This window comes from Eretmochelys imbricata, unplaced genomic scaffold, assembly GCF_965152235.1.
Source record: "Eretmochelys imbricata isolate rEreImb1 unplaced genomic scaffold, rEreImb1.hap1 Scaffold_29, whole genome shotgun sequence".
Lineage (NCBI taxonomy): Eukaryota > Metazoa > Chordata > Testudines > Cheloniidae > Eretmochelys > Eretmochelys imbricata.
In genome coordinates this window covers 28,199-53,539 of record NW_027554341.1, presented here as the reverse complement: position 1 = coordinate 53,539, position 25,341 = coordinate 28,199, and the positions used below count along the sequence as shown (strand labels likewise).

The following is a 25,341-nucleotide window of genomic DNA, read 5'->3' as shown; positions in this document are numbered from 1 at the left end:
GGACCTCGAGCGAGGCTTTTGGGTGATGCAGTAATGGCGCCAGGGATGATAAGGGGGGTTCTAGGCCTCTCTAATCCCAGCCCCATTTCTTCTGTGCCCAAATGACCATGAATTCACCCCTCTCCGTCTCAGACCCCACAGCCCCAAAGACATGACTGGCCACTCATGCTGTGACCCAGTTACACCAATGAAGTCTCCCCAAACTCTCTAGAAAGATAGGGGGTGGGAGGAGCAACCCACTAGGTTAGCCCAGTAGGGCAGAGACCATGGCCATAGGCAGATAGACCCAGCCTAGCCCAGAGGAGACTGGGGGAGGGAGAGCAGAGGAAGAGGATGCAGGCAACTGAACATAACAAGTGTCCATGAAAGGAGAGAGAGAGTTTGAGTGTGAGTTGGCCAACACAGTAGAGAAGACAGAGAGAGAGAGAGAGAAACCTAGGAGGAAGGAAAGAAACTCAGAACAGGGAGTCACCCTCATGGATTCAACCTTCTGCTAGGGAGCACACCCCACTCCTGGCCAGAGAGATGATCAGCCCCCGCAAATGGCAACATCATCTCCCTTGAAGACACAGCTAGTCTGTGCACCTGCACCCAAAGGAGTCACTCTGCACAGGAGACGATTGTCTCTTCCCCTGCCCTTAATACCATGCACAGCTCACAGCCCCGGAAGAAAACTAACCTGGGAAGAGCTGAGGAAGAGTGTGCCGTCACCGCTGACTCACACCCAGTGCTGGGAAAGGCAGAAAGCTCAGGACTGTTCATCTCTGCTTACCAGGATGTCCATCCTGCTCAGCTCCACTTCTTCCAGCTTCTCCTCTGCCTGGGGCTCCTGGGCGATTCATCTGCAAGCGCAGGAAATAACCGATGAGCGAGGCAGCCCTGCCCACAGCTCTACTGGTGCACGAGAGCTCAGCCTCCCTCCGTCTCCCATATGCTCTAGAGCAGCCCCACGCGATGAAAAGAGACAGAGCCAACAGGCTGCGTGGCCAGTCACCCCACCTCCCCCACTGTCACCTCCAGGACCTGGTATGATTCTTTTCCCTCCCGCCAGATGGTGCAGGCCTCGAGAACAAGCCTGTGGGGATCAATGTGCACTTCTCCGGCCCAGGGCCTGTGGTAGGAGGCAGTAAAAAGAGAGAGAGGGTGAGCTGGACAGGTCTTGCCTGGCATCAAGACATACACACACACACACTTCTTTTCCCTTGGTGCCAAACACAATGCAAGAAGGAAAAACAAAAGTTACCGTCACACTCTACCGTGATGGCGGGGCTCTTTTTTTCGCATCTCCCACACCCCAGGGATCTACTCTGAACCCCCTTCCCATGATGTTCTCGGAGCTACAATTAGAAGCATCCCAGTGCACCTGCACCCAAAATCGTCACTCTGCACAGGAGACTCTTGTCCTTCCACTGGTCTTAACCCCGCAGAGCCCTAGGCCCAGCTAGGATGCACCTTATTATTCTTGAGTACTGGGGCGCTCATTCTCTCCTTCCTATCCCTCTTGGACTCCATCTGTGAGAGAGGACAGGGAAGTGTTTCAGACACAGACATCCTCCCCAGCTCTCTGCGCCCTGGGCTCACACCTGGTTGTCTCCCCAATCCTTGGCATTGTCCAGCATGTCTCCCTCCACAGAAGTCACCTGGCCTCGTCTTAGACACCATCTTCATATTGCTCTTCTCCTTCCCAGAGCTCCTGCTCTGCTCCTCAGACCCATCTGTCCTCAGCTCTGCAGGCAGAGGTGAAGGGGCACCATGGGATCACACACGCCCCATTCCAGACACCCCATCGCATCCACAGGGCTCCCAAATGGTTGAATATGAAAAGTGCATGAATATGCTGAAAATTGCCAGTTGGGGGGAGCTGAGCCCCTCCAAACACACACACACCCTGCCCTTAAGGCAGGAGGGGGCAGGAAGGATTGAGTGGGATGCCCTCAGGGAAGGGGGCAGAGCAGGGTGGGGTGGAGGTGGGGCTGGGGCCTTGGGGGAGAGGGCAGAGCTGGGATGGGGGACCTACTGGCAAAACCAAAAGGCAGCACCTATGCCAGGCCTGATGTCAGGTTACTAACTTTCTGCACAATACCGAACCCCTTAGCCCCGCCCCTTCTCCTCAGGTCCTGCCCCGCCCCTTCTCAGAGGCCCCGCCCCCAGTTCACTCCATTCTCCCTCCCTTAGTGGCTTGCTCTCCCCCACCCACACTCACTATCACTGGGCTGGGGCAGGGGGGTGGGATGCAGGAGGGGTGAGGGCTCTAATGGGGGGTGCAGGCTCTGGGGTGAAGCCAGAAATGAGGGGTTCAGGGTGCAGGATCGGGCACCGGGCTGGGGCAGGGGTGCAGGACCGGGTGAGGGCTCCGGCTGTGTGTGTGATCTTCCCCTTTCCCTGAGCCATGTGTCTGCCCCCCACGCACAAGGCCTCCTGCTGACGCACAAGGCCTCGTGCTGACGGGTCACCTGGCTCTCCGCTGACAGCTCAGGGGTCTGGGGTCCTCTGGCCCTGAGACCCCACTATAACTCCAGGGTTATTTCTCACGGGTTAAAGCCCAACTGATGCTGAGCTGAACACGTCCCTCATGGGTCTGGGGTTCAACAGTCCGAACTGGCTCTGCGTGTGGGTACAGTGCATGGGTCTGAGTGAGACCCATGCACCAACATGGCTGAAACACACAACTCTGCATCCTGGGGGTTTCTATCCCCCTCATTCCTCCCACGGGGGCCTGGCCCATCTCCTGTACGGCCAGAGACCTGAGGGGCAGCAGTCGGGGTGTTGGGAGAGGGTCTGTTTTCTCTGGCTAGTGACTGCCCCAGAGTCACTCCCACCAGCTCCGATTGCCTTGCGCAGCAGCTGCCGTCCTCTGAAGACTGGCTGGGGATTCGACTCGGAAGAGGCACTTGGGAGCTGGAGTGACCATAGGTCAGACATTGCAACATTAGAGCCAGAACATCCAGGTCTAGATTTTCAGGCCAGTCAAGACAACAAAATAATCCAGTGTGACCCCCAGACACATGACACCCAGCTGATCCAGGCAAGTCACTTGTGCCCCATGCCACAGGGGACGGCAAAAACTCCAATATCCCTGCCAATCTGACCTGGGGGAAATTCCTTCCTAACCCCCCAAAATGGATATCAGTGAGACCCTGAGCATGTGAGCAAGGCCCACCGGCCAAGCACCGGAGAGAAATTGTTTTCTATATCACCTGAGAGCACTTGCTTCAGCATCTCCTGCCCCCTCCTGCCACCTCCACGTGGAGTGGAGAATCCATCATTGCCCTGGGTACCTTGTTCCAATGTTTAATCACCCGATCTCAAATGTGTCTCAAATTTCTAATGTCAGTTTCTCTGGCATGAACTTCCAGCCATTGGTTCTTGTTCTGCCTTTCGCTGCTCGGTTAAAGAGCCCTTTCGTACCCAGGTTTCTCTTTGTGAGGGGATTTACGCACTGTCATCAAGTGACCTCTTGGTCTTTGTGAGAAACTGAACAGATTCAGCTCTTGTATCGCACTGAAAGTCAACTTTTCAGCTCCTTTTTTTTTTTTTTTTGGGGGGGGGGGGTTCTCTGTCCCCTGTCCAATTTTTCATTCTTCTTTTAAAATGCGGCCAACACGACTGTATGCAAGATTCCGGTGTCAGTCTGACCATGGTGGTATACAGAGATATCTCTGGTGCCCTATTTCTAGTCACTATTCTCCTTGTCTGTGCATCCAAGGATGGCCACAGCATCGCACGGGGATTTCATGCTGAGTTGTATGTCCATTATGACACCTAAATCCTTTACCAAGTCACAGAAGTCCAGCCTTCCTCCATATTAAAGCTCAGTGTGTTTGAATGGACACAGCTCCCCAAGTGCTCCGTCACACACACAAGGGAATCCCCCACTCAGCCACCTTCACCTGCTGCTGGTCTCTTTTCTCTTTCTTTTTCTCCAGGATCTGCATGTGTCATTCTGGGGGCAGTTCTCCTCCTCTCTTTGCCTGTGAGCAATGTGACCCCCCCGGACAGACTGACCAACCCAGGATTCCTTCAGCCTGAAAGCAGAGGGGAGCCTTCACTCACTCCCTCTTTATGGCTCCAGTCTCAGGACCTAAATTCCCTGCCACAGCCCAAAAATCCACACTGGGCCCCACTCCTCTCTCTGGCGATTTCCCTTCTCCCACAGACCTGTCCTGAGGACACAGGCCTGGGGCCAGGTGAGCAGAGCCCCTGAGATTTCCCTTCGCAGTCTCTGAGGGTCAGGTCGCCCCGTTATGCAGCTTGGTAATGTCGTCTTTTCTTCTCTTTCAGAAGTAAATTGTTGTATTTCTAATCTCTTTATACGACCCCCCCCCCCCAATTTGCTGCTTCCAATTCTCTGCTGTATACACCAACACTGGACTGGGTGAGGAGTCTGGAGCCATCCTGCACTGGGTACGTGGGAGGCTTGTAGGATCAGACCCTAAAATAGCTTTGGAGGGAAATTCTAACCCCGCCTTCCCATCCCGACCTGTGCAGAGGAGCTTTCGACCCCAATCCCTGCCTGTCACTGCCCCACACCCTTCCTGACGGCTGCCCTACTTCACTGTCTTCCTGCCATATTGGGTCCACCAATAAGTTGCCAGGGAAAGACAGCTCCCTTCTCTTACTGTTAAAGGTCAGGTGGGCCAACTGGGAGCTGAAGACAGGGGCAGGGGCAGAAGCCCATGCTCTGTTGTCCTGCTGGGGAGCTCAAAATCAGGGACCCGCCTCAGGTAAAGGTGCCAATGCCCTCCCAGAAAACAAGCCACCCCTGCACAAAGGAGGAGGAAAGGGCCTGCCAAAGCCTGGGATTGAACCAGGGACTTTTAGATCTTCAGTCTAACGCTCTCCCAACTGAGCTACTTCGGGAGCTCCATGGCTCTCTTTTGGCCTGCTGCTTCTCTGTCCGGGATGTTTTTGTCAGCTGTGGCACACAAAAAGGACATCTTTGTGAGAGGCCCATGATGGCAAGACTCGCTTTTGCCTGCTTTGCTCAGCTTGACTTGCTTCCTCACTCTGTTCCTGCCTTAGTTCCCGGGTTGACCTAGTGGTGGAAGGGGACGAGGGGCCAGTGGTACAGGGAGGAAGTTGAGCTGGACCCTGAGCTACACTCGACCCTGGGGCAAGAGTCTGGCCACCACTTGCCACCCCACCCTGTTGTCCTGGCTTCCCCTACTGGACATCATTTAGGGAGGGAAGTGGGGCTTCTGCCTCCCCTCCCCGATTTTCATACCGCAGAGGAGTGCGAACAGGAAAACAAACGGCTGCTCCACACTCCCACCAGAGGAACCCAACACCCGTAGCTGTGGCTGAGCGAAAAGTGTCTGTTGGGTGACAGGGCTGTCCCTGAGGAGCTAGAACAGCAGCTGCCGCCTCCCCCTTGGCTCCAGGCTGTGGGAAATGCTCATTGCCTGGCTGCATGGGCGGAAGCTGCTCCATTCTCTGGAGAGCGTCTGTATTGTCTGTCAACACCCCGTCTTCACTGAGCCAGTTTGATAAGGTCCCAAGTACCCCCTCTGGCTTGGCAGCTCTGAGACCCTCTCCCAGCCCTGAAGAAGAGCCCTGCCTGGCTCAAAAGCTTGTCTCTCTCCCCAAGAGAAGTTGCTCCTATAACAGTCATTACCTCCCCCGCCCTGTCTCCCTGGCATTCTGGGAACACGTGAGTGGCCACCTTCATATCCTGAGTTGCCCCCAGCCCCTCCCATCTTCCCCTAACCCCAACCCCCAAAGGCACCCCACCTGCAAACCCTATGGAGACTGGGGGAAGCGCAGGGCAGAGGAGGGGAGGGGAAACCCCGGGGCCACAAGCTCAGTAACTGGGTGAGGCTGCCCCTGAGGTGGGCGGGGAGAGGGGAGTGAGCCAGTGCATCATGGGAGATGTAGGGTCTCCCCCACCTGCTGCAGGCCCCAGTGCATCATGGGAGATGTAGGGTCTCCCCCACCAGCTGCAGGCCCCAAGGGATCATGGGAGATGTGGTTTCTCCCCTGCCTCCATCTCCCGCCAGTCGCTGCCAGGCCCTGCCCCGCCTTCCCATCTTTCGAGCGAGGGGCCGGCAGGGCGACGCCGGAAGCAGAAGCTGCCGTGAAGCTGGGGAGGCCCCCCGCGGGGAGATGTTGTCTCCTCGCCCCGCCCCAGCTCCAGCGCGCTGCGGGGGGCGGGCTCCAGCCGGTGCAGTGCAGCGGGGACCCCCAGCCCTGCCCCTCCTGCCCACGCACTCCCCGGCCCTGCCCGGTCCCTGCTCCACTCGCTCCCCGGCCAGGGAAATGGCGGGGTGCGCTTCACCCGCTGGGGGTCGGTTAGCGCGATTCCCGGGAGAGGTCGCTGCCGAACCGGAAGTTCCCCGTGGGACTCGAAAGGAGCGGGCACCGGGGCAACGTACTTCCGCTCCCTGCCGCCGGTCCCTTGCGCGCCCGGGTCCGCCCCTCACTGCCGGTCAGTGCTCCTGGTGGGGCTCTAGGGGCGCTGCGGGCCGGGGGAACGAGGCGGGAGGAGCCCGGAGTCCCCCAAGCCCCAGCCAAGGCAGTCATATCCGGGCGCTGCACCCAGACCCTGCCGCTGCAGCCCGGCCCCGCCAGGGGGTGACTCGCGGCGCCTCTGGATGTGCTGCCTCCCTGCCCGGTCCCGGGGCTGGGGCGGGGCCGGCCTGGGACACGCGGGGCCGGCCTGGGACACCCAGTGCCCGAGTGCCCCAGGGTTCGCACCCGCCCCCCGGCCCCAGCGTGTCATGGACCCGGGTCTGCCCCGAGCACCGCGGAGTCCCCGACCCCCGAGTCTGCAGCAGAACCGCGTGTCTGGCGTGACGCTGCGGGCCCAGGACATGCCGCCTTCAGAGGGTGCGGGGAGTCGGGGTCCCGCGTTGGCAGCCTCGGTAGGGCTGGCTGAGCCCCTCCACAAAGCTTCTCCTTCGCGGGGTCCCAGGCCGGGGAGTCCGTCACCCCGCAGCGCCAACGGGGGAACCAGCCGAGAGCCCCTCACGGGCGGGGGGGATGGGGGCTTTACGCGTAGGAAGCTGCTTCGCCGCGTTGCCCGGTTTGCTTTTCTTCTCCAGAGCTCGCAGCTGCTCTGTAAGGACAGGAAATAGCTTGTTTCATTATAAATCTACAAATATGTGATCAAAATCCTCCTTATTTAGAATAATATGGACACTGACCCTTGCCATGAACATGAAGACACTGGGTTTGGTGGTTCACGCTTCCTTCCTCCAGGCCGGTGCAACCACTAGGCAAAGTAGGCAGCCGCCTAGGGCGCCAAGTGGTTGGGGGCGGCCAAAAGTGCGCTCTGGGGAGCGGTGGAGCGGAGGTGAGCTGGGGCCGGGGGGCGCGGGGAGGGCCACCTGCAGCAAGTACCTGGGGGGAGGGGGCAGCGCACAGGGGAACCGCTCCCCTCCCCAGCTCATCTCTGCTCCACCTCCTCTCCTGAGCAACGCCCTGCTTGGCTTCTCTTCCTCCCAGGCTTGCCCGCCAAACAGCTGATTGGCGCCTCAGACCTGGGAGGCGGGAGAAGTGGCAGCGGGGGCATGATCGCGGAGGAGGCGGAGCAGAGGTGAGCTGGGACGGGGAGCTGCAGCGTGGGGGGCGCCTCAGGGCGGAGGGGAGCTGCCACAGGGCTTGGGGGGGGACGGGCACAAGGTGGAAGTTTCACTTAGGGCGCAAAACATCCTTGCACTGGGCATGCCTGCCTCCAGTAATAAAACTTTCAGGAAAGCTCCAAATTGTTAACCAATTGTTTATAAAATACATTTTATATTGAACTTGTTTTCAAGCAATAACCAAATCTCTCTGATCTTTATCCATTTCAAACAGTAATTATACCAGTTTTCCCTAGTTTCCAATGTGGGGCTTCAAATAGATCTTTGCATTTAAAAGCTCATCTAACAATTGTGTAACTGTATCAAGTGTCAGAGTAGCAGCCCTGTTAGTCTGTATTCACAAAAGAAAAAGGAGTACTTGTGCCACCTTAGAGACTAACCAATTTATTTGAGCATAAGCTTTCGTGAGCTACAGCTCACTTCATCGGATGCATAAAAGTGGAAAATGCAGTGAGGATGTTTTTATACACACAGACCATAAAAAAATGGGTGTTTATCACTTCAAAAGGTTTTCTCTCCCCCCCACCCCACTCTCCTGCTGGTAATAGCTTATCTAAAGTGATCACTCTCCTTACAATGTGTATGATAATCAAGGTGGGCCATTTCCAGCACAAATCCAGGGTTTAACAAGAACGTCTGAGGAATGGGGGGGGGGGGGAGGGTAACAAGGGGAAAAAGGTTACCTTGCATAATGACTTAGCCACTCCCATTATGTGAGCCCAGGGCGCAAAGAGAGCTGGGGGAGGGTGTCTGTGTCTGTAACACTACCCTGTCCTCTCTCACAGATGGAGTCCAAGAGGGATAGGAAGGAGAGGACGAGCGCCCCAGTACTCAAGAATAATGAGGTGCATCCTAGCTGGGCCCAGGGCTCTGCGGGGTTAAGACCAGTGGAAGGGACAAGAGTCTCCTGTGCAGAGTGACGATTTTGAGTGCAGGTGCACTGGGGTGCTTCTAATTGTAGCTCCCAGAACATCATGGGAAGGGGGTTCAGGGTAGAGCCCTAGGGTGTGGGAGATGCAAGAAGCAGAGCCTCACCATCATGGCAGAGTGTAACGATAACTTTTGTTTTTCCTTCTTGCGTTGTGTTTGGCACCAAGGGAAAAGAAGTTTGTAAGTGTGTGTGTGTGTATGTTGAAGGGTGAGGGGGGCGGGAACAGAGTCTGTCCTGGTGGAGAGATGGAAAGCGAGTGAGAGCACAAGCACTGTTAATGCCAGGCAAGACCTGTTCAGCTGGGAGTGGAGCAGCTGTCTCTGTCTGTGAGAGGAGTGCTTGGTTTGGGAACTGCTCATCTCTCTTGGTGGGAGTGGTGTGTCCAAGCCCAGCAGGAGGTTGGATCCAGGAGGGTGACTCCAGGTGCTGATTTACTTTAATTTCTCCTATTCCCCCTCTCTCTCTGTCTTGTCTTCTGTGTTGGACAACGCACCTTCTCTCTGTCTTTGTCGTGCCTCCTACTGCAGGCCATGGGCAGGAGAAGTGCACATTGATCCCCACAAGCTTGGTCTCGAGAGCCTGCACCATCTGGCGGGAGGGAAGAGAATCATAGCAGGTCCTGGAAGCGACAATGGGGGAGGTGGGGTGACTGGTCACGCAGCCCGTTGGCTCTGTCTCTTTTCATCGCGTGGGGCTGCTCTAGAGCATATGGGAGACGGAGGGAGGCCGAGCTCTCGCGCACCAGTAGAGCTGTGGGCAGGGCTGCCTCGCTCATCGGTTATTTCCTGCGCTTGCAGATGAGTCGCCCAGGAGCCCCAGGCAGAGGAGAAGCTGGAAGAAGTGGAGCTGAGCAGGCTAGACATCCCGGTAAGCAGAGATGAACAGTCCTGAGCTTTCTGCCTTTCCCAGCACTGGGTGTGAGTCAGCGGTGACGGCACTGTCTTCCTCAGCTCTTCCCAGGTTAGTTTTCTTCCGGGGCCGTGAGCTGCGCATGGTATTAAGGGCAGGGGAAGAGACAATTGTCTCCTGTGCAGAGTGACTCCTTTGGGTGCAGGTGCAGAGGGGGGATTTCTAATTGTATCTGTGATGGCATAATGGGAGGAGGGTTGAAGCCAGAGCCCTGGGGTGCGGGAGGAGCGAGAAGTAGAGCCTCGCCACCATTGCTTTTTCTTTCCCTCTTGTGTTGTGTTTAATACCAAGGGGAAAGAAGTCATGAGGACGGAGTCCAGCCCCGAGGTGAGAAGGAAAGTGAGCGAGAGCAGTGACAGCGTGAATCCTGTTGATGCCAGGCAAGACCTGTCCAGCTGGGAGCGAAGCAGCTGTCGCTGTCAGTGAGGTAAGTGTCTGGTTTGGGGAGGGCTCTGGTCACAGCCCCCCTGGCTCCAAGCAGGGACTTCCCGTTAGCTGGGTGTGGGTTTCCTGACTAGCTGTGTCTTCAAGGGAGATGATGTTGCCATTTGCGGTGGCTGATCATCTCTCTGGCCAGGAGTAGGGTGTGCTCCCCAGGAGAAGGTTGGATCCCTGAGGGTGACTTCCTGTTCTGAGTTTCTTTCCTTCCTCCTAGGTTTCTCTCTCTCTCTCTCTGTCTTCTCCACTGTGTTAGCCAATTCACACTCAAACTCTCTCTCCTTTCATGAACACCTATCATGTTCAGTTGCTTGCATCCTCTTCCTCTTCTCCCCCTCTCCCAGTCTCCTCTGGGCTAGGCTGGGTCTATCTGCCTATGGGCATGGTCTCTGCCCTACTGGGAAGGATGCGTACTGCCTGCCAGGCTACGGGGGTTGCTCCTCCCACTCCCTATTTTCTTAGAGAGTTTGGGGAGACTTCATTGGTGTAACTGGGTCACAGCGTGAGTGGCCAGTCATGCCTTTTGGGCTCTGGAGTCTGAGACGGAGAGGGGTGGCTCGCTCTCTTTGGGCGACTTTGGGCACAGGAGAAGTGGGGCTGGGATTAGAGATGCCAAGAACCCCCCTAATCACTCTCTAGTTCCATTACTACATCACCCAAAAGCCTTGTTCAGGGTCCACGCCCAGTACTGCGTTTCTGATTAACCTTTGGTGGGCCCGGTACCAACATATTTGTGGGCGCCCCATGGGGGCAATGGAGCATGGCGCGGGGGGGGTCAGTCCTCAGAGCGACGGGTCAGTCAGGGGCAATATGGCGTGGCAGGGTCAGCCCTGCTCCACCCAGAACGAGGGCACTATTTACGAACCAGCAGTTGCCAGATGCACAATGGCCCACCCAGCCCTGTGCTGCCAGCGTGCCCCTTCCCCTCGGGGGTGGGCCCATGCTGTGCCACACAGCCCCGCTGCCCAACACTTGAACATCCCCCCTCCAATTCCCTATGGCCAAAGCCCCCCCAGACCCACTATGCCCAGCGTGCCCCCCCAGACCCTGCCAAATATGCACAGCGCCCAGCACAACACCACAACTGTCCAGCACCCCCAACACACACCCCCAACACTTCCTAGTGCCGCAACACACACATGTTCCCTGCCCCCTCACAACCCAGCATCCCCCAGCTCCAGGCCCTCTAGTGACTCACTCCCGCAAGCCCTGCCTCCTGGCACCAATCACTGGCAATGCTGGAAGGTGACTGTGTCATCCGGGCTGAACCGCCAGAGCTGGACCTGGAGCGGGGAATCGCTCTGGCCCATCGGAAGTGGTGCAATCAGCCAGTCCAGGGCCTGCCCCGCTGGGTTCCATCAGGACCCATTTGCCTGGAGGGGCCCAGCCAAGCCCCTCCCCCCGCACTGCCCTCCCCCAACCAGCCAAGACTGGCCAGGCTTCTGCATCAGTCCCAGGCAGCTCAGCTCCGGGGAGACAGGTGGGGCCCGACAGGCTTGCAGCTGAAGGTGCACTGGGGTCCTGCCAGGGGACAGAAAGAAGCTGGCAGGGGGGCCACGGGGTGGAGAGGAGCCCTTGGCCGGCCACGGAGGAGGCTGAGAGGAATAAATGGTGGGCAGGGGTGGGGACCAGTGGGGTCTTGGGGTGCAGTGCATGTGGAGCAGGCCAGGGCCCCTTCTGAGCATGGCCCCGGCTCCACGGAGCCACTGGTGGTATAGTTAACCTGGCACTGCCCATGCTTCGAAGGGGCCGTGGCCCAGCCCCATCCACTTGCCAATTGCCCTCAAGTCCCCCGCCCGCTGGCTCATCTCCCCTCCCCCTGTCCACTGCTCGCTCCTCTCAGCTGGCCAGGCCCAGGGCTCCTCTCCTCCCCCTTCCCCCCTACCCCCCTGCCACTGCTGGCTCTCTCTGCCGCGGGTGGTGGAAGCTCTACGGAGAAGGTTCTTTTATTGAGCACTAGCTCTCTTAGCTCAGGGCATGGGGCTCCCACTGGTGTCTCTAGACTTCGTCCTCTGCCCCGTCTCTCCGAACTCCCCAAGTCTTGTGGAAACGAGCCTGCTCCTCTAGCAGGTGGCTGACAAAGGAGGCTCCGGCCCGGTGAGGCTCTGGCGTTGTGCAGAGCACTGTGCAGCAGGGAATTAACACTAGGGCCATAGTTCTTCCTTCCCAGAAACAGGACGTACGTGTGGAAAATGGGGCAGCTCCCCCAGCCCCCCCAGTGCAGCGCAAGGTCAGTGCTGCTCCCTGTTGACAAACAGGAACTCCTACCCCTCCATGGGCTGGGATGGATACTTGGCTGGCCTGGGCCCCTACAGGTGTGAGAGCAAAAGGAAGGTTTGTTTGTGGATTTTCCCCTTCGAGGAACCGAAGGAGCTTTTTCTCTGAGAGCTGCATGGGAGGAAGTGAAGGCTCAGCTCTGAGCTGGAGGCTGGCAGCGATATTCTTCTCAGGGCTGGTGGGGGGAAGCTCCCTGCAGTGAGGCTTAGAGGATCTCTGCTAAAAACTGGCCTGGAAGGTATTAGTGTTGTGATATTTGTTCAGTGCTGATTGATTGGCTGTAGGAGCTCTGCTGGAAAGAGTGCCACCCTGTCATAAAAATAAAGGGAAGGATAAACCCCTTTAAAATCCCTCCTGGCCAGAGGAAAAATCCTCTCACCTGTAAAGGGTTAAGAAGCTAAAGGTAACCTTGCTGGCATCTGACCAAAATGACCAATGAGGAGACAAGATACTTTCAAAAGCTGGGAGGAGGGAGAGAAACAAAGGGTCTGTGTCTGTCTGTGTGATGCTTTTGCTGGGGATAGAACAGGAATGGAGTCTTAGAACTTTTAGTAAGGAATCTAGCTAGGTATGTGTTAGATTATGATTTCTTTAAATGGCTGAGAAAAGAACTGTGCTGAATAGAATGACTATTCCTGACTGTGTCTCTTTTTTGTAACTTAAGGTTTTGCCTAGAGGGATTCTCTATGTTTTGAATCTAATTACCCTGTAAGGTATTCACCATCCTGGTATTACAGAGGTGATTCTTTTCTTTTTCCTTCTGTTAAAAGTCTTCTTGCAAGAAAACTGAATGCTTTTTCATTATTCTCAGATCCAAGGGTTTGGTTCTGTGGTCACGTATGCAAATTGGTGAGGATTTTTACCAAACCTTCCCCAGGAAGTGGGGTGCAAGGGTTGGGAGGATTTCGGGGGGAAAGACGTGTCCAAACTACATTTCCCAGTAAACCCAGTTAGAGTTTGGTGGTGGCAGTGGAGATCCAGGCTCAAAGGATAAAATTAATTTGTACCTAGGGGAAATTTTAACCTAAGCTGGTGAAAGTAAGCTTAGGAGGTTTTCATGCAGGTCCCCACATCTGTACCCTAGAGTTCAGAGGGGGGGAGGAACCATGACACACCCCCAGCTCTCTGTTCTGCTGACTTTGCAGGTGGACGCTGCCTTCTGGGTCCTAGTGCCTGTCGGGCTCCCCGTCTGCGTGCTGGGAGGAGCCATCATGTTCTCTGTACAGCAGTGAGTGCGTGTGCTGGGGCAGGGCAGGGCGGGGTGGGGAGAGCGGGGGGAAATAAGCCGTAGGGAAGGAAGGGGGTGGGATGAGGAGGGATGGGGTGATGGGGAAGAGAAGGGGATGGAGGAAGCGGAGGAAGGGGGAAGCGGGAGCCCGGCATGCAGCATCCCCGTGGCATCAGCTGAGGCTCCCCATTAAGCAGGCCCATCGAACCCTCACCCTGACAAGCCCCCACCTCCCCTGCACCTGGACCACCCCGATAAGCCCCCCGGACACACACCCCACAGAGCCCCAGCCTGCTGCACTTGGACCCGCACTCCAACGAGCCCTACCTCCCCTGCACCCGGACCTGTCCTGCGCTGAGCTCCCCAAACCTACACACCTCCTGCTGAGCCCCAACCACCTTCACTTGGAGCCCTCTGCAGAGTCCCACTGCGCTTGCACCTGGAGGCCCCCAACAAGCCCCTGTGCATCCAGATCCTGCAGTGAGCCACCTCACCCCGACTGCTCCACACAGAACCCTCTTACCCCACCCGGATCCCCTCACACTGAGCCCCTTCACACTTGGATCCTGCCAGGCTGAGCCTGTCTGCCCGCACCTGGCGCAGGGGCAGTGGCCAAGAGTGTTTCTGCGGCAGGTTTATCCCTTACACTGTGTCAGGGTCGGGTGCAGCCTCACGGCCGAGTCCCTATCCCGGGAGGGGAGGGGGAAGGCTGCAGGGTGATCTCCCACCTCCACGCAGCCAGTGGCCTCTGCTTCCACACTGCCAGGCCGGAGCTTCCACATTCATTTATTGACAAATAACATTCGCAGAATTTTAAAATAGTGCACAGAATTTTTAATTTTTTGGTGCTGAATTTCCTCAGGAATATGGGGTGCTGGGCAGTTGTGGGGGGGCTGTGAGAGGGGCACTGGGCAATGGGGAGTGTTGGGCACAGGGATTTGTGAGCCAGACCTCTGGGTGAGGGGGCACCGGGCATGGGAGTTGCTGGGCATAATAGGGTGGGGAGCAATGGGCAGGGGGGTGGTATGGCAGAGCACGCTGGCAGCACAGGGCTGGGTGGGCCAGTATGTGTCTGGTGGCTGCGGGTTTGCAAACAGAGCCCCTGTGTGGGGCTGTGCAGACCGGAGCTGTGTCTCCCTCCCCGCACCTCCCTGTGCCTTACCCCTTGCTGGCCCCTGGCTCTGGTGATCAACCCCCCCTTGTGCCATACCCCATTACCCCATGGGGACCCACATATATGTTTGGTGCCAGGCTCACAGAAGGTTAATCGGGCCCTGTCCACACCTCCTTGTGCTTGGCACTGCACGGACACCCAGAGGGCCGGTAGGATGCACGAGGAGATAGATGAGTGTGTGAGGCAGATGGGTGAAGCGCTATATGTTGCATACAGTGGGGGCGGATGGGGGGCTTTAGGGTTGGATGGACAGCGGGACAGGTGGAGAGCTGCAGGGGCGGGTGGTGATGTCACGGGCCAGAGGTGTGATGGGTTCAGCTCATGGGTGCTGGCCCTGTCATCTCCTGCCCCCATCTGCCCTGGACTCTGCCCAGTCTCTTGCAGGCAGCAATCAGCAGAGTCAGGCCCTGTAGTGTTACACTGGTGCCTCCATCCCGTGCGTACACTTGTGCACAGGGTGCTGCTGGAGAGCTCAGGCCTGGACAAGCCAGCGGGCTCACGGCTGCTGAGCCAGCTCCTCCAAGGGCTGCCCCAGATCTCCCCCTCCTTGGTCAGCAAGACCCTGGCTGTAGGGGCTCCTTGTCCCTCCTTGCACCCAAAGCAGCCTGCTCGGCAGAGAGATTGAGGTTACCTGCTCCGCCCAGCCTCTTGCTGGAGCTGCTGCAGCCCCAAATTGCTGGTATCCCAGCCTGGCTGGAGTTGGTGTGATGTCCTCGCGGAGTCAGTTCTTTCTCCCTGATAGATTATGATTTTCCCCTCTGCAGTTAGTTGATCTTTCTCTGCTTCCCCAGAACCCCTCCCCAGATTCTGCACTGCTTCACCTAAAAGCTGCTTCCCCTTTGGGTCTCTGTGTTATGGGGTCTCTGCTGTCATCGGGGACACTGCTCTGGCTATGGGCAGGTGCTCAGCAAGGTGAGGGTTGTAACTCAGAGCTTTCACCATCAGAAATTTAAATAAAATTAGCCTTTGCCTCATTCCTTAAAGTGCAGAGTAACACACAGGCACACGCCTGCTCCCCAGGGATATGTGTGGGTCGGTGTCAGGGTGCAGGACCCCCTGGTGCCCAGGTGAGGCATTGCATGGTGAATATCGCTCCTGTTGGGGCACTGACCCCTGCTGGCCAGGTAGGATAGTGCTCTATGTGTATCTCCCCCCCCAGCACTGTGATAGTGACCCCTGCTGGCCAGTCACGGGAGTGCCCTGTAGGTGCCTTCTTGTTGGAGCAGTGACTCCTGGTGGCCAGGTGCGGCAATGCCTGGCATGTATCCCCCTCTCATTGCTGCAGCGACCTCTGATGGTCACTGAGGGCAACTGCCTATGTGACCCCACCACTACCATTGTGACCAGCCTGCAGAGTAAAGGTGCGGCCGAATTACCGCTGCCGCGGAAAGACGAGGGCCACCCTGATGGCACACGGAATGCCCCCTTTGCCAGTGCTGCCACAGCACCTGCTTGGAACGCTGGTGCCTGGAGCCTGCCCTCCTGGGCTGGAACTGAGGGGGAGTCTGGGGCAGCAAAGCAATGGCTCTTCCCCAGGGGCTGCCTGCAGGGGTTGGTCCCTACCCACTTCCGGAGTCATCAGCCCTGTAGGAGCAGGCAACCGGTGGGAGTTCCAACCTTCCCAGGTGCGGTGGGGCTCAGGATTCAGGCTTCTGCCCTGGGATGGGGGGCGGGGGGGCTCAGGCAAGATCCATGGAACGTTGGCTGGGGGGGGGGGGAGAAGTCTGTAACTCATGTAGTTATCGATATATGTGTGACCTCAAATATTACCAACCCCCCCCCCCAAAACCCAACCAACCATCTCCCCAGCAGACTCTCCATCTGGAAAGCATTCATCCCTCACACTGATGAAAAGACTCACAGTAGAAAGACGATCAGCTTTTAAAACAATCCTCCTGCAAGACAAAGAAAGTCACATCTTTGGACTCAGAAAACACTCCCAAGAAACGTTAATAACATGTTCTCATGAAGAAATCAAAGGGACGGGAGACGGGGTCTGAGGCACCGGAAGGGGCTGTGGCAGCCCTCTCCCGGCTGCCCTCCCCCCTGGACCTGGGGCGACGGTCCTGTTCCGACACGGGGGAGCCGGAGCGGAGTGGGGGGTGGCTGTGGACAGAAGGCCGGGCCTGGCCTTTGGGGGCGGGGGAAGGGGTGTGCTCCATGTGTAATTCTGGGGAGTGGGGCTGAAGGGACACCCCAGGGGTGTGTGATGAGGGAGGAACTGGGGGAGGGGAGACTGGCAGTGAGGAGGCTGTGGTGTGGGGGGGGTCACAGAATTGTCTGGTGGGCTTTGGGGGAGGACTCGATAGCTAGCGGGGCCCAGAGTGCCACAGCCAGTTTCTAGGTTCTGGGTGGTCAAGGTCTGGTATCCAGTGGCTCCTGTGAGGTGCCCCAGGGCTATAGTGACTGACAGGGGGCTGGACAGCAGCACCACGGTCCTTGAGGAGGGGCTGGGAATGAGGACACTGAAGGCTATAATGGAGGAGGGGAGCCCGGACAGCACCATGGCCATTGCAAGGGAGGTTTGGGGGGGGTGGGGGCATTGGAGAGTCTGAGGGGGTTGTTGCTTAGGGATATGCTGTGGGTGTGCGGTTGGCAAGAGGGACCCCCCACCTTCCACAGCCATTGCTGGGGAGCTTGTGGGGAGACCACAGGGAGCAGGTTTGTGCTGAGGTGATTGGAGCCAGAAGGGGCTGGGGCTGTAGGGATTGGAGCAAGGCAGGTGGGGGCAGTGTGGCGGGGAGGGCACTGAAGCCATTGGGGGAGGAGGGACCTGGAAGGAGCTGGGTCTGTAGGGAGGGGGGTAAAGGGGTGCAGAGGTTGTAGCAAGTGTGGGCCAGGGGTTCCTTTGGTTAGTAGTGGGGACTGGGGGTGCGTGTGAGACTTGCGCCATCCCCACTGAGAAGCTGACAGGAGGGGACATATAGGAGAGGTAGGGAGGCAGAAGCATCTGCCCCAGGGGAGGTAGCAGAGAGTTTGGTTGGGGTGGGGGAGCAGCCTGGAGGTGAGGTTGGCTCTGGTGCAAACTAGTATGTTGGGAGGAAGAGAATGCACGTTTAAACACTGATTTAAATTACACATGTGCCACTTTATCCTGCAGCCAACCCTAGGGGCCTCATTGACAAGAAAAGGATTTACAAGTAGGAAAATGAGATTGAAACGACAAAGGTTAGCAGGGGGATGCTGAGCGTAAGACCTGAAATGTATCCGTGTGGTTCCCAGGATCAAATCTCAAGAAATGCTCTTACAGTCGACAACCAAAGCGCACCCAGCTGAAGCTCTGGGCATCCCTTCGCAAGCTGTTCTAAAAAATACTTCAACAGAAACTCTAGACTGGAGCCTGCCCCCTGATCAGAGCAGGAGCCCCAACGCACCTCTGCTCATTGACACCCCCCCCCCCCCGAGCCCTTGCAGGACAATTTAACTGTCACAGCACCAGCCGCGTTGAGTTTGCTGTGGCCATAAGTTCAACTAAAGCAAAAATGTGTTTGGGAATCACGGGACTGGATGATAACGGCCTAGTGGCATTAAAATCCCTGGCTGGTTTAATGCCTTTCATCCGTCTCAAAAGAAGCTGCTCACAGGGTAAGAGGCTCCTGTGACACTTGAAAACATGCAGCAGTTCTACTGCTGGAAGGGCAGGGGCAGAGGAGAGGCCCAGCAACCTGCCCCAGGATTTGGCATTTCCTCAGGATTATGGGACCTTCACTGAACACTGTTAGATGCATTAATTGATTTTATTGGGGGAGGGGGGGACTGTTAGATGGTCATTTACAATTTTTCTCTTTATAGACTTAAGCAACCAAATAAAATATTGTAAACTGCAGAATTCTGTAGCTCTGGTCCCTGTTGCTGCTGCCCCATTCTGTAGCCCTTGATCCCATTTTACTCCTTTCTTGCTGTCTCCATTGGATTGGTCTGTAGGATGAGCTCATGGGCAATATGGAGCCAACTGGGCTTGCCTGAAGAACAAGTGGAGCTCTACAAGGTATCTGCAACCCTAGCTCCTCTCCCAGGGACTACAGCTGGCCTGGACAGCCCATTAACTGCATTGGAGGCTTGCTCCTCCTGCGTATTTCCTCTCCAGGTAGCTTTTCTTGCTAGCAGGGTACCAATGTCATGCAATGAGTGACATCTGGTCTGTGCTGCCTCTGCCGTCATCATTGTCGACCGCAATGCTGTTAGTGCAATATTATAACTGCTCAAGCTGTGGCCACTGTGAAATTGCTATGACTGCATGGGCAGTCAGAGCAAAAATCCATTGGAGGACTGCTCATCTAGGCACTTCTTCAATTCAGGGAATTATGGATCTAAATCCCCATGACTGCTCTGAAAGTCTCAGCCTCCGTATTGCCACCACGTGATTTTATCATGGGTCTCCTGGTATTTGGGGTTTCCAAGAGCCCAGCTCCTGGCGTCCAATGGCTAGATGAGAACTTTGGCTTTCATTTAAGAAAAATAAAGTTAAGTTTCTAGCCCTAGTGGATGCAGAGAATTGAAAATGTGATCTCATTCCACCCGAAAGGCTCAGGAATCAAACAGCAAAGAGTGCCCCTTACATGAAGGGGGACCCTGGGGAAGAGCAGACCCCCAGCCCAGCATTAAAATACAAGACCATATCTATAGAAGGCTCAGTGGGGTGAGGTGAATCAACTTTCTGGTCTAGACAGGTTCTCATAACATGCTCAGTAGTTTTCCTGCCTTTTGACAGGTTTCAGAGTAACAGCCGTGTTAATCGGTCTTTGCAAAAAGAAAAGGAGTACTTGTGGCACCTTAGAGACTAACCAATTTATTTGAGCATGAGCTTTCGTGAGCTACAGCTCACTTCATCAGATGCAAACCGTGGTAACTGCAGAAGACATTATATACACACAGAGACTATGAAACAATACCCTCTCCCACCCCACTGTCCTGCTGGTAATAGCTTATCTAAAGTGATCATCAAGTTGGGCCATTTCCAGCACATATCCAGGTTTTCTCACCCTCCGCCCCCCCCCCCCCAACTCACTCTCCTGCTGGTAATAGCCCATCCAAAGTGACCAATGTCTTCACAATGTGTATGATAATCAAGGTGGGTCATTTCCAGCACAAATCCAGGTTCTCTCACTCCCTCACCCCCCTCCAAAAACTACACACACAAACTCACTCTCCGGCTGGTAATAGCTTATCAAAAGTGACCACTCTCCCTACAATGTGCATGATAATCAAGGTGGGCCATTTCCAGCACAAATCCAGGTTTTCTCACCCCCCCCCCCACCCCATACACACACAAACTCACTCTCCTGCTGGTAATAGTTTATCTAAAGTGATCATTAAGTAGGGCCATTTCCAGCACAAATCCAGGTTTTCTCACCCTCTGCCCCCCCCCCCCCCCCCGCACAAACTCACTCTCCTGCTGGTAATAGCCCATCCAAAGTGACCACTCTCTTCACAATGTGTATGATAATAAGAAACAGATTGATAGAGCCAGAAGAGTTCCCAGAAGTCATCTACTACAGGACAGGCCTAACAAAGAAAATAACAGAACGCCACTAGCCGTCACCTTCAGCCCCCAGCTAAAACCCCTCCAATGCATTATTAAGGATCTACAACCTATCCTGAAGGATGACCCAACACTCTCACAAATCTTGGGAGACAGGCCAGTCCTTGCCTACAGACAGCCCCGCAACCTGAAGCAAATACTCACCAACAACCACATACCACACAACAGAACCACTAGCCCAGGAACCTGTCCTTGCAAAAAAGCCCGTTGCCAACTGTGCCCACATATCTATTCAGGGGACACCATCACAGGGCCTAATAACATCAGCCACACTATCAGAGGCTCGTTCACCTGCACATCCACCAAAGAGATATATGCCATCATGTGCCAGCAATGCCCCTCTGCCATTTACATTGGTCAAACTGGACAGTCTCTACGTAAAAGAATAAATGGACACAAATCAGATGTCAAGAATTATAACATTCATAAACCAGTCGGAGAACACTTCAATCTCTCTGGTCACGCAATCACCGACATGAAGGTCACTATCTTACAACAAAAAACTTCGAATCCAGACTCCAGTGAGAAACTGCTGAATTGGAATTCATTTGCAAATTGGATACTATTAATTTAGGCTTAAATAGAGACTGGGAGTGGCTAAGTCATTATGCAAGGTAGCCTATTTCCCCTTGCTTTTTCCTACCCCCCCCCCCCCCAGACGTTCTGGTTAAACTTGGATTTAAACTTGGAGAGTGGTCAGTTTGGATGAGCTATTGCCAGCAGGAGAGTGAGTTTATGTGTGTGTGTGTGTTCCCCCCCCCGGGTGGGGGGGTGAGAAAGCCTGGATATGTACTGGAAATGACCCACCTTGATTACCATGCACATTGTAGGGAGAGTGATCACTTTGGATGAGCTATTACCAGCAGGAGAGTGAGTTTGTGTTTGTATGGGGGTGGGGGAGTGAGAAAACCTGGATTTATGCTGGAAATGGCCCACCTTGATTATCATGCACATTGTAGGGAGAGTGGTCACTTTTGATAAGCTATTACCAGCAGGAGATTGAGTTTGTGTGTGTAGTTTTTGGAGGGGGGTGAGGGGGTGAGAGAACCTGGATTTGTGCAGGAAATGGCCCACCTTGATTATCATACACATTGTGAAGAGAGTGGTCACTTTGGATGGGCTATTACCAGTAGGAGAGTGAGTTTGTGGGGAGGGGAGGGTGAGAAAACCTGGATTTGTGCTGGAAATGGCCCAACTTGATGATCACTGTAGATAAGCTATTACCAGCAGGACAGTGGGGTGGGAGGGGGTATTGTTTCATGGTCTCTGTGTGTAGATAATGTCTTCTGCAGTTTCCACGGTATGCATCCTATGAAGTGAGCTGTAGCTCACGAAAGCTCATGCTCAAATAAATTGGTTAGTCTCTAAGGTGCCACAAGTACTCCTTTTCTTTTTCCTGCCTTTTGTCTCTTCTCACACAGCCCAGTTCTCTTCACCCTAAGCCCCATTTCTGCTGGGTGGAGTGATCGTGATCCTTGCTCTTCTCCCCTCATTCCCTCCACCGATCTCCAATGTCTCCCCTCACTCCCCGGCGTGTTTCTAGGGCCTATCAGATCAAACCCCAGGAGTTTGGCTTTGACACCCAAACAAACCCAGGACTTTGGCATCCAAAATCTGGAGGCCTGTTTGTGATGGGGTGTACCTGGCCCCTTGTGGCCTCCTTCTGGTGGCCCTGCAGTCCTACTCCCTGCCCCAGGAAGGAGCAGCAGAGGGGGCTCCTTTGGGCTTGCCTAGAGAAGCCTCATGGAAGCAGCCAGTCAGAGCCCAGCAGCCTCCTATAAAAAGGAGCTGCAGGACCTCAGCTGCTCAGTTCCTTGCTGGGGGTGGAGGAGCAAAGAAGAGTGCTCAGCTCTGGCCAAAAGCTGCACTCTTTGATAGGCTGCACGAGCTAAACTGGGGAGTGAGAGGAGCTGAAACCGTTACGAGGTAGAGGTGGGGAGAGGCCCAGGGAATGTAGCAGGAATTAATTAAAGGAAGCAGTAGGCGCTTGCTGTTGACAAGATCCCTGGGCTGGAATCTGGAGCTGTGAGTGGGCCTGGGTTCCCCCAGTGATGAAATGGCCTGAGCCCTGGGCAGGGGACAAGACTCCTCTAGAAACCTGAGCAAAGGGCTGTATTTAAAGGGCCCTGAGATGGGGCTGAAGACCCTGGTGAGGGCAGGCAGGCAGGCAGACAGCTCGCTGAGCTCTTTGCTACCCGGGAAGGGGTTCATGTTTGACTTTGAGACCTGGCTGGAGGTGTGAGTCACTGCAGACATGCCTTGTCAGGTCAGCAACATACAGGGGGCACCAGGAGTGGGGGAAAGTTTGCAGTACCACAGCCAACTACTAGCAGGCACTCAAGAGACAAATACCACTCTGTTCCACTGTGGATAAGTGCTGAAATAATCATTGGGCCAGAGAACATGAAGGACTCTGTAGTCCAGTGGTCAGGGCATCCACCTGGGAGGAGACCCTGGGTCTAGTCTGCCTGCTCCAATCACTCTTTCATTATTTATCCACAGGAGAACAGCTTCCACAGGAGAAACGGAGGGAGCCTCAGATCAGAATATCCCAGTGGTTAGAGCACCTCCTGAGACATGGGAGACTCCTGTTCAAATCCTCTCTTTCCCTCTGGCAGACAGGACAGAACAGAATCTGTGTCTCCCAGGTCCCAGCTGAGTGCTCTGAGCACAGAGCTAAACAGTGTGAAGTGGGGACCACACCATCCTGCAGAGTTGTTGCAATTTTGTTTCCTCGCTTCTGTTCATAGTTCTGGTCATAGTAAAGGGTTTATCTAGACACTGAGCTACTCATCACTAATGCTACATCGACACTAGAAGATACTCTAAGCTCCTCCCATCAGCTTAATTGCCCCACTCGCCATGAGAGGCGTAGCTCTGTCAGCGGGAGAAGCTCTCCTGCCGACATAGCACTCTCCTCAATAGCGCTTCGATCGGGATCACTTACGTCGCTCAGGGGGGTGGATTATTCACCCCCCTGAGCGCCGTAAGTTATACCAAAGTCAGTTCTAGTGTAGACAAGGTCTAAGATACCAGAGCAACTGCTGCTGCTATTTCAACAGGAAGAGAAGGAGGAGGTTGCAGGATGGTGAAGGAGAGAAAATCAACACTGCAGGAGCAGGAGAAGGTAAAGACCAGGAGAATCCAGAAGCCAAGTCACCAGAGAGGCACAGGGAACCTTTCTGCAACCGCCCCAAAACTCTCATTTGAAGAGGGGTGTGGACTGTGGAATATGTAGCTTTCTCCCAAAAAACATAAAGAAATAGCTTTGAGCTCTGATGCCTATGTAAGGTCAGTTCTTTGATGGGGTTAGTGAGGGGTTCGATGCCATTTAACTAATCCACTTTCAAGTCACACCTTCTACTAATCAAAATTCATTTTGCTGAGTGTCCCCCTGTTGGCAAGCCCTGAATTCTCCGCTCTGACCTTCCCTTCAAGGCCCTGGTACTTTGTGGTACTTGATCACTTTTTATAGTGGAGGAGCTGAAAGCCGGCTAGCTGGACCCCCGTGTGTCCACAAGCAGTGTGAAAAAGCACAATTCCCGCTCACACTACTCAGGGGCAGCACAGCTCCGGGGTTCTCAAGGATCACACAATAATGCTAGCTTCAGAGGCGTGCGCACGGGGTGGGAAGGTTAAACTGGTTGGAAGGAAGTTAAACTGGAAGGGGAAGGAAGTTAAACTGGCCACTAGGAAATTTAGACTAGAAATTAGATGAAGGCTTTTAACCATCAGAGGAGTGAAGTTCTGGAATAGCCTTCCAAGGGAGGCAGTGGGGGTAAAAGATCTGTCTGGCTTTAAGATTAAACTCGATAAGTTTATGGAAGAGATGGTATGATGGGATAACATAGTTTTGGTAATTAAATATTCATGGTAAATAGGCCCAATGGCCTGTGATGGGCTATTAGATGGGGTGAGATCCGAGTTACTCAGGAAAGAATTTTCTGTAGTATCTGGCTGCTGAATCTTGCCCATATGCTCAGGGTTTAGCTGATCGCCATATTTGGGGTCGGGAAGGAATTTTCCTCCAGGGCAGATTGGAAGAGGCCCTGGAGGTTTTTCGCCTTCCTCTGTAGCATGGGGCACGGGTCACTTGCTGGAGGATTCTCTGCTCCTTGAAGTCTTTAAACTACGATTTGAGGACTTCAATAGCACAGATATAGGTGTGAGGGTTTTTTTTGCAGGAGTGAAATTCTGTGGCCTGCGTTGTGCAGGAGGTCAGACTAGATGATCATAATGGTCCCTTCTGACCTAAATAGCTATGAATCTATGAAATGAGCTTGGCTTGAGTCAAGTTCTTGTCCTGATTAAGTGAGGACTGTGGGCTTTTAATGCTCAAATAAATTGGTTAGTCTCTAAGGTGCCACAAGGACTCCTTTTCTTTTTGGGCTTTTAAGGGGACCCTGCTCCAGATTCATGCCTTCCTGTCATCCTGGAGCAGCCAGGGAAGCAAATCCTCATGGAGGGCCCTGCCCACATCCCTGTGCTCCAGGCTCCCTTGCAGGGAGAGAAAATTAAGGGTCTAACTCTAGCTCCTATGCTCTAGCATCTCCTGCAGAAGGGCTAAGGGGAAGGAGAGTCCTGGCCCAGGGCGGGGACTGGGAGCTGACAGAAAAATGCTGATGGAGTTCCCTCTCCCTCTCCCTTCCATTAGAACTCAGCCGAATTCCCCAGGATGTGTCACATGTGGCAAATCTGGCTCTGTTCATCTGTGACCCATCGAAGGACATCAGCCGGCAGGCCAGGGAGGGGGTTTACTGGCTCTACCAGCTGCTGCTGCGCCAGAGGGGTAAGGAACTCAGCTGGGAAATGGCACCAGCTAGAAGAGTGAGACTGGGACCCCAGCCAATTCCTCTCAGACTGACCCCACCTGGGGGATGAGTCTCTCTCTATCTCTTTCGGTGTTCTACACCACACCCTGCAATTGTGTTGGGCCAGGCACGCAGCGAGGACTCTGCCCACTGTGCAGCCACCAATGGGATTAGAAGGACACAAACACTGCAACCAGAATGACAAATGTGTGTGTCTCTCTTTCCTGGGCCTGACCATCCATGAGGCCGAAGACCTATGGGTCTGGGACTGGCACCAGGACAGCAGGCTCCTGGGCTACAAGAACACAGCCAGGGTGGGGGAGGTAAGGACGCTCTGCCAGGGCAGAGTGGGGGTGGCTGCCTCCTGGAGCCACTAGACGGAGATGCCGTTCTAGTCCAGAATTTGGAGCCTGGTTCTGGGCAATCTGCTGAAGCTCCACATATAGATGGT

The 25,341-nt window shown here is 55.0% G+C and overlaps 1 protein-coding gene, 1 long non-coding RNA gene and 1 other non-coding gene across 20 annotated transcripts; 1 reads left to right on the top strand and 2 right to left on the bottom strand.

Annotated features, from left to right (window-relative positions):
- Nucleotides 1–801: 801 nt before the first annotated feature.
- Nucleotides 802–6,460, bottom strand: LOC144258648 (uncharacterized). Of its 2 annotated transcripts, none has more exons than XR_013344707.1 (4): nucleotides 6,372–6,460; nucleotides 1,584–1,727; nucleotides 1,024–1,111; nucleotides 802–842 (listed from the first exon to the last, which is right to left on the bottom strand). It is a non-coding gene; the product is annotated as an uncharacterized LOC144258648 (long non-coding RNA). The 2 variants fall into 2 exon arrangements; XR_013344706.1 differs by lacking the exon at nucleotides 6,372–6,460 and adding an exon at nucleotides 5,887–6,021.
- TRNAF-GAA (transfer RNA phenylalanine (anticodon GAA)) lies at nucleotides 4,788–4,860 on the bottom strand. The gene has a single exon. It is a non-coding gene; the product is annotated as a tRNA-Phe (tRNA).
- On the top strand, nucleotides 6,239–25,078 carry LOC144258647 (uncharacterized). Of its 17 annotated transcripts, XR_013344702.1 has the most exons (10): nucleotides 6,242–6,424; nucleotides 7,125–7,291; nucleotides 7,444–7,534; nucleotides 8,366–9,127; nucleotides 9,309–9,471; nucleotides 9,712–9,847; nucleotides 13,281–13,363; nucleotides 15,823–16,162; nucleotides 23,142–23,370; nucleotides 24,734–25,078. XR_013344702.1 is itself a non-coding variant. In XM_077806848.1 (9 exons), the coding sequence occupies exons 2-6, from the start codon at nucleotides 7,150–7,152 to the stop codon at nucleotides 9,359–9,361; spliced, it is 435 nt and encodes a 144-aa protein (XP_077662974.1). In that variant the 5' UTR covers nucleotides 6,239–6,424; nucleotides 7,125–7,149; the 3' UTR covers nucleotides 9,362–9,471; nucleotides 9,712–9,847; nucleotides 13,281–13,363; nucleotides 17,638–18,379. The 17 variants fall into 17 exon arrangements, 4 of the variants coding, with proteins under 4 accessions (XP_077662974.1, XP_077662976.1, XP_077662977.1 ...); XM_077806848.1 differs by lacking the exons at nucleotides 15,823–16,162; nucleotides 23,142–23,370; nucleotides 24,734–25,078 and adding an exon at nucleotides 17,638–18,379 and having other exon boundaries at nucleotides 6,239–6,424; nucleotides 8,366–8,425; nucleotides 9,039–9,127; XR_013344703.1 differs by lacking the exon at nucleotides 15,823–16,162.
- The last annotated feature ends 263 nt before the right edge of the window (nucleotides 25,079–25,341 follow it).

Bases quoted from the DNA above. Each gene is read 5' to 3' on its own strand.
- LOC144258647 (XM_077806848.1), top strand. From the start codon at position 7,150: ATGAACATGAAGACACTGGGTTTGGTGGTTCACGCTTCCTTCCTCCAG. The intron at 7,292-7,443 runs GTGAGCTGGGGC...TCTTCCTCCCAG, and splicing joins TGGGGAGCGGTGGAGCGGAG to GCTTGCCCGCCAAACAGCTG. The intron at 7,535-8,365 runs GTGAGCTGGGAC...CCTCTCTCACAG, and splicing joins GCGGAGGAGGCGGAGCAGAG to ATGGAGTCCAAGAGGGATAG.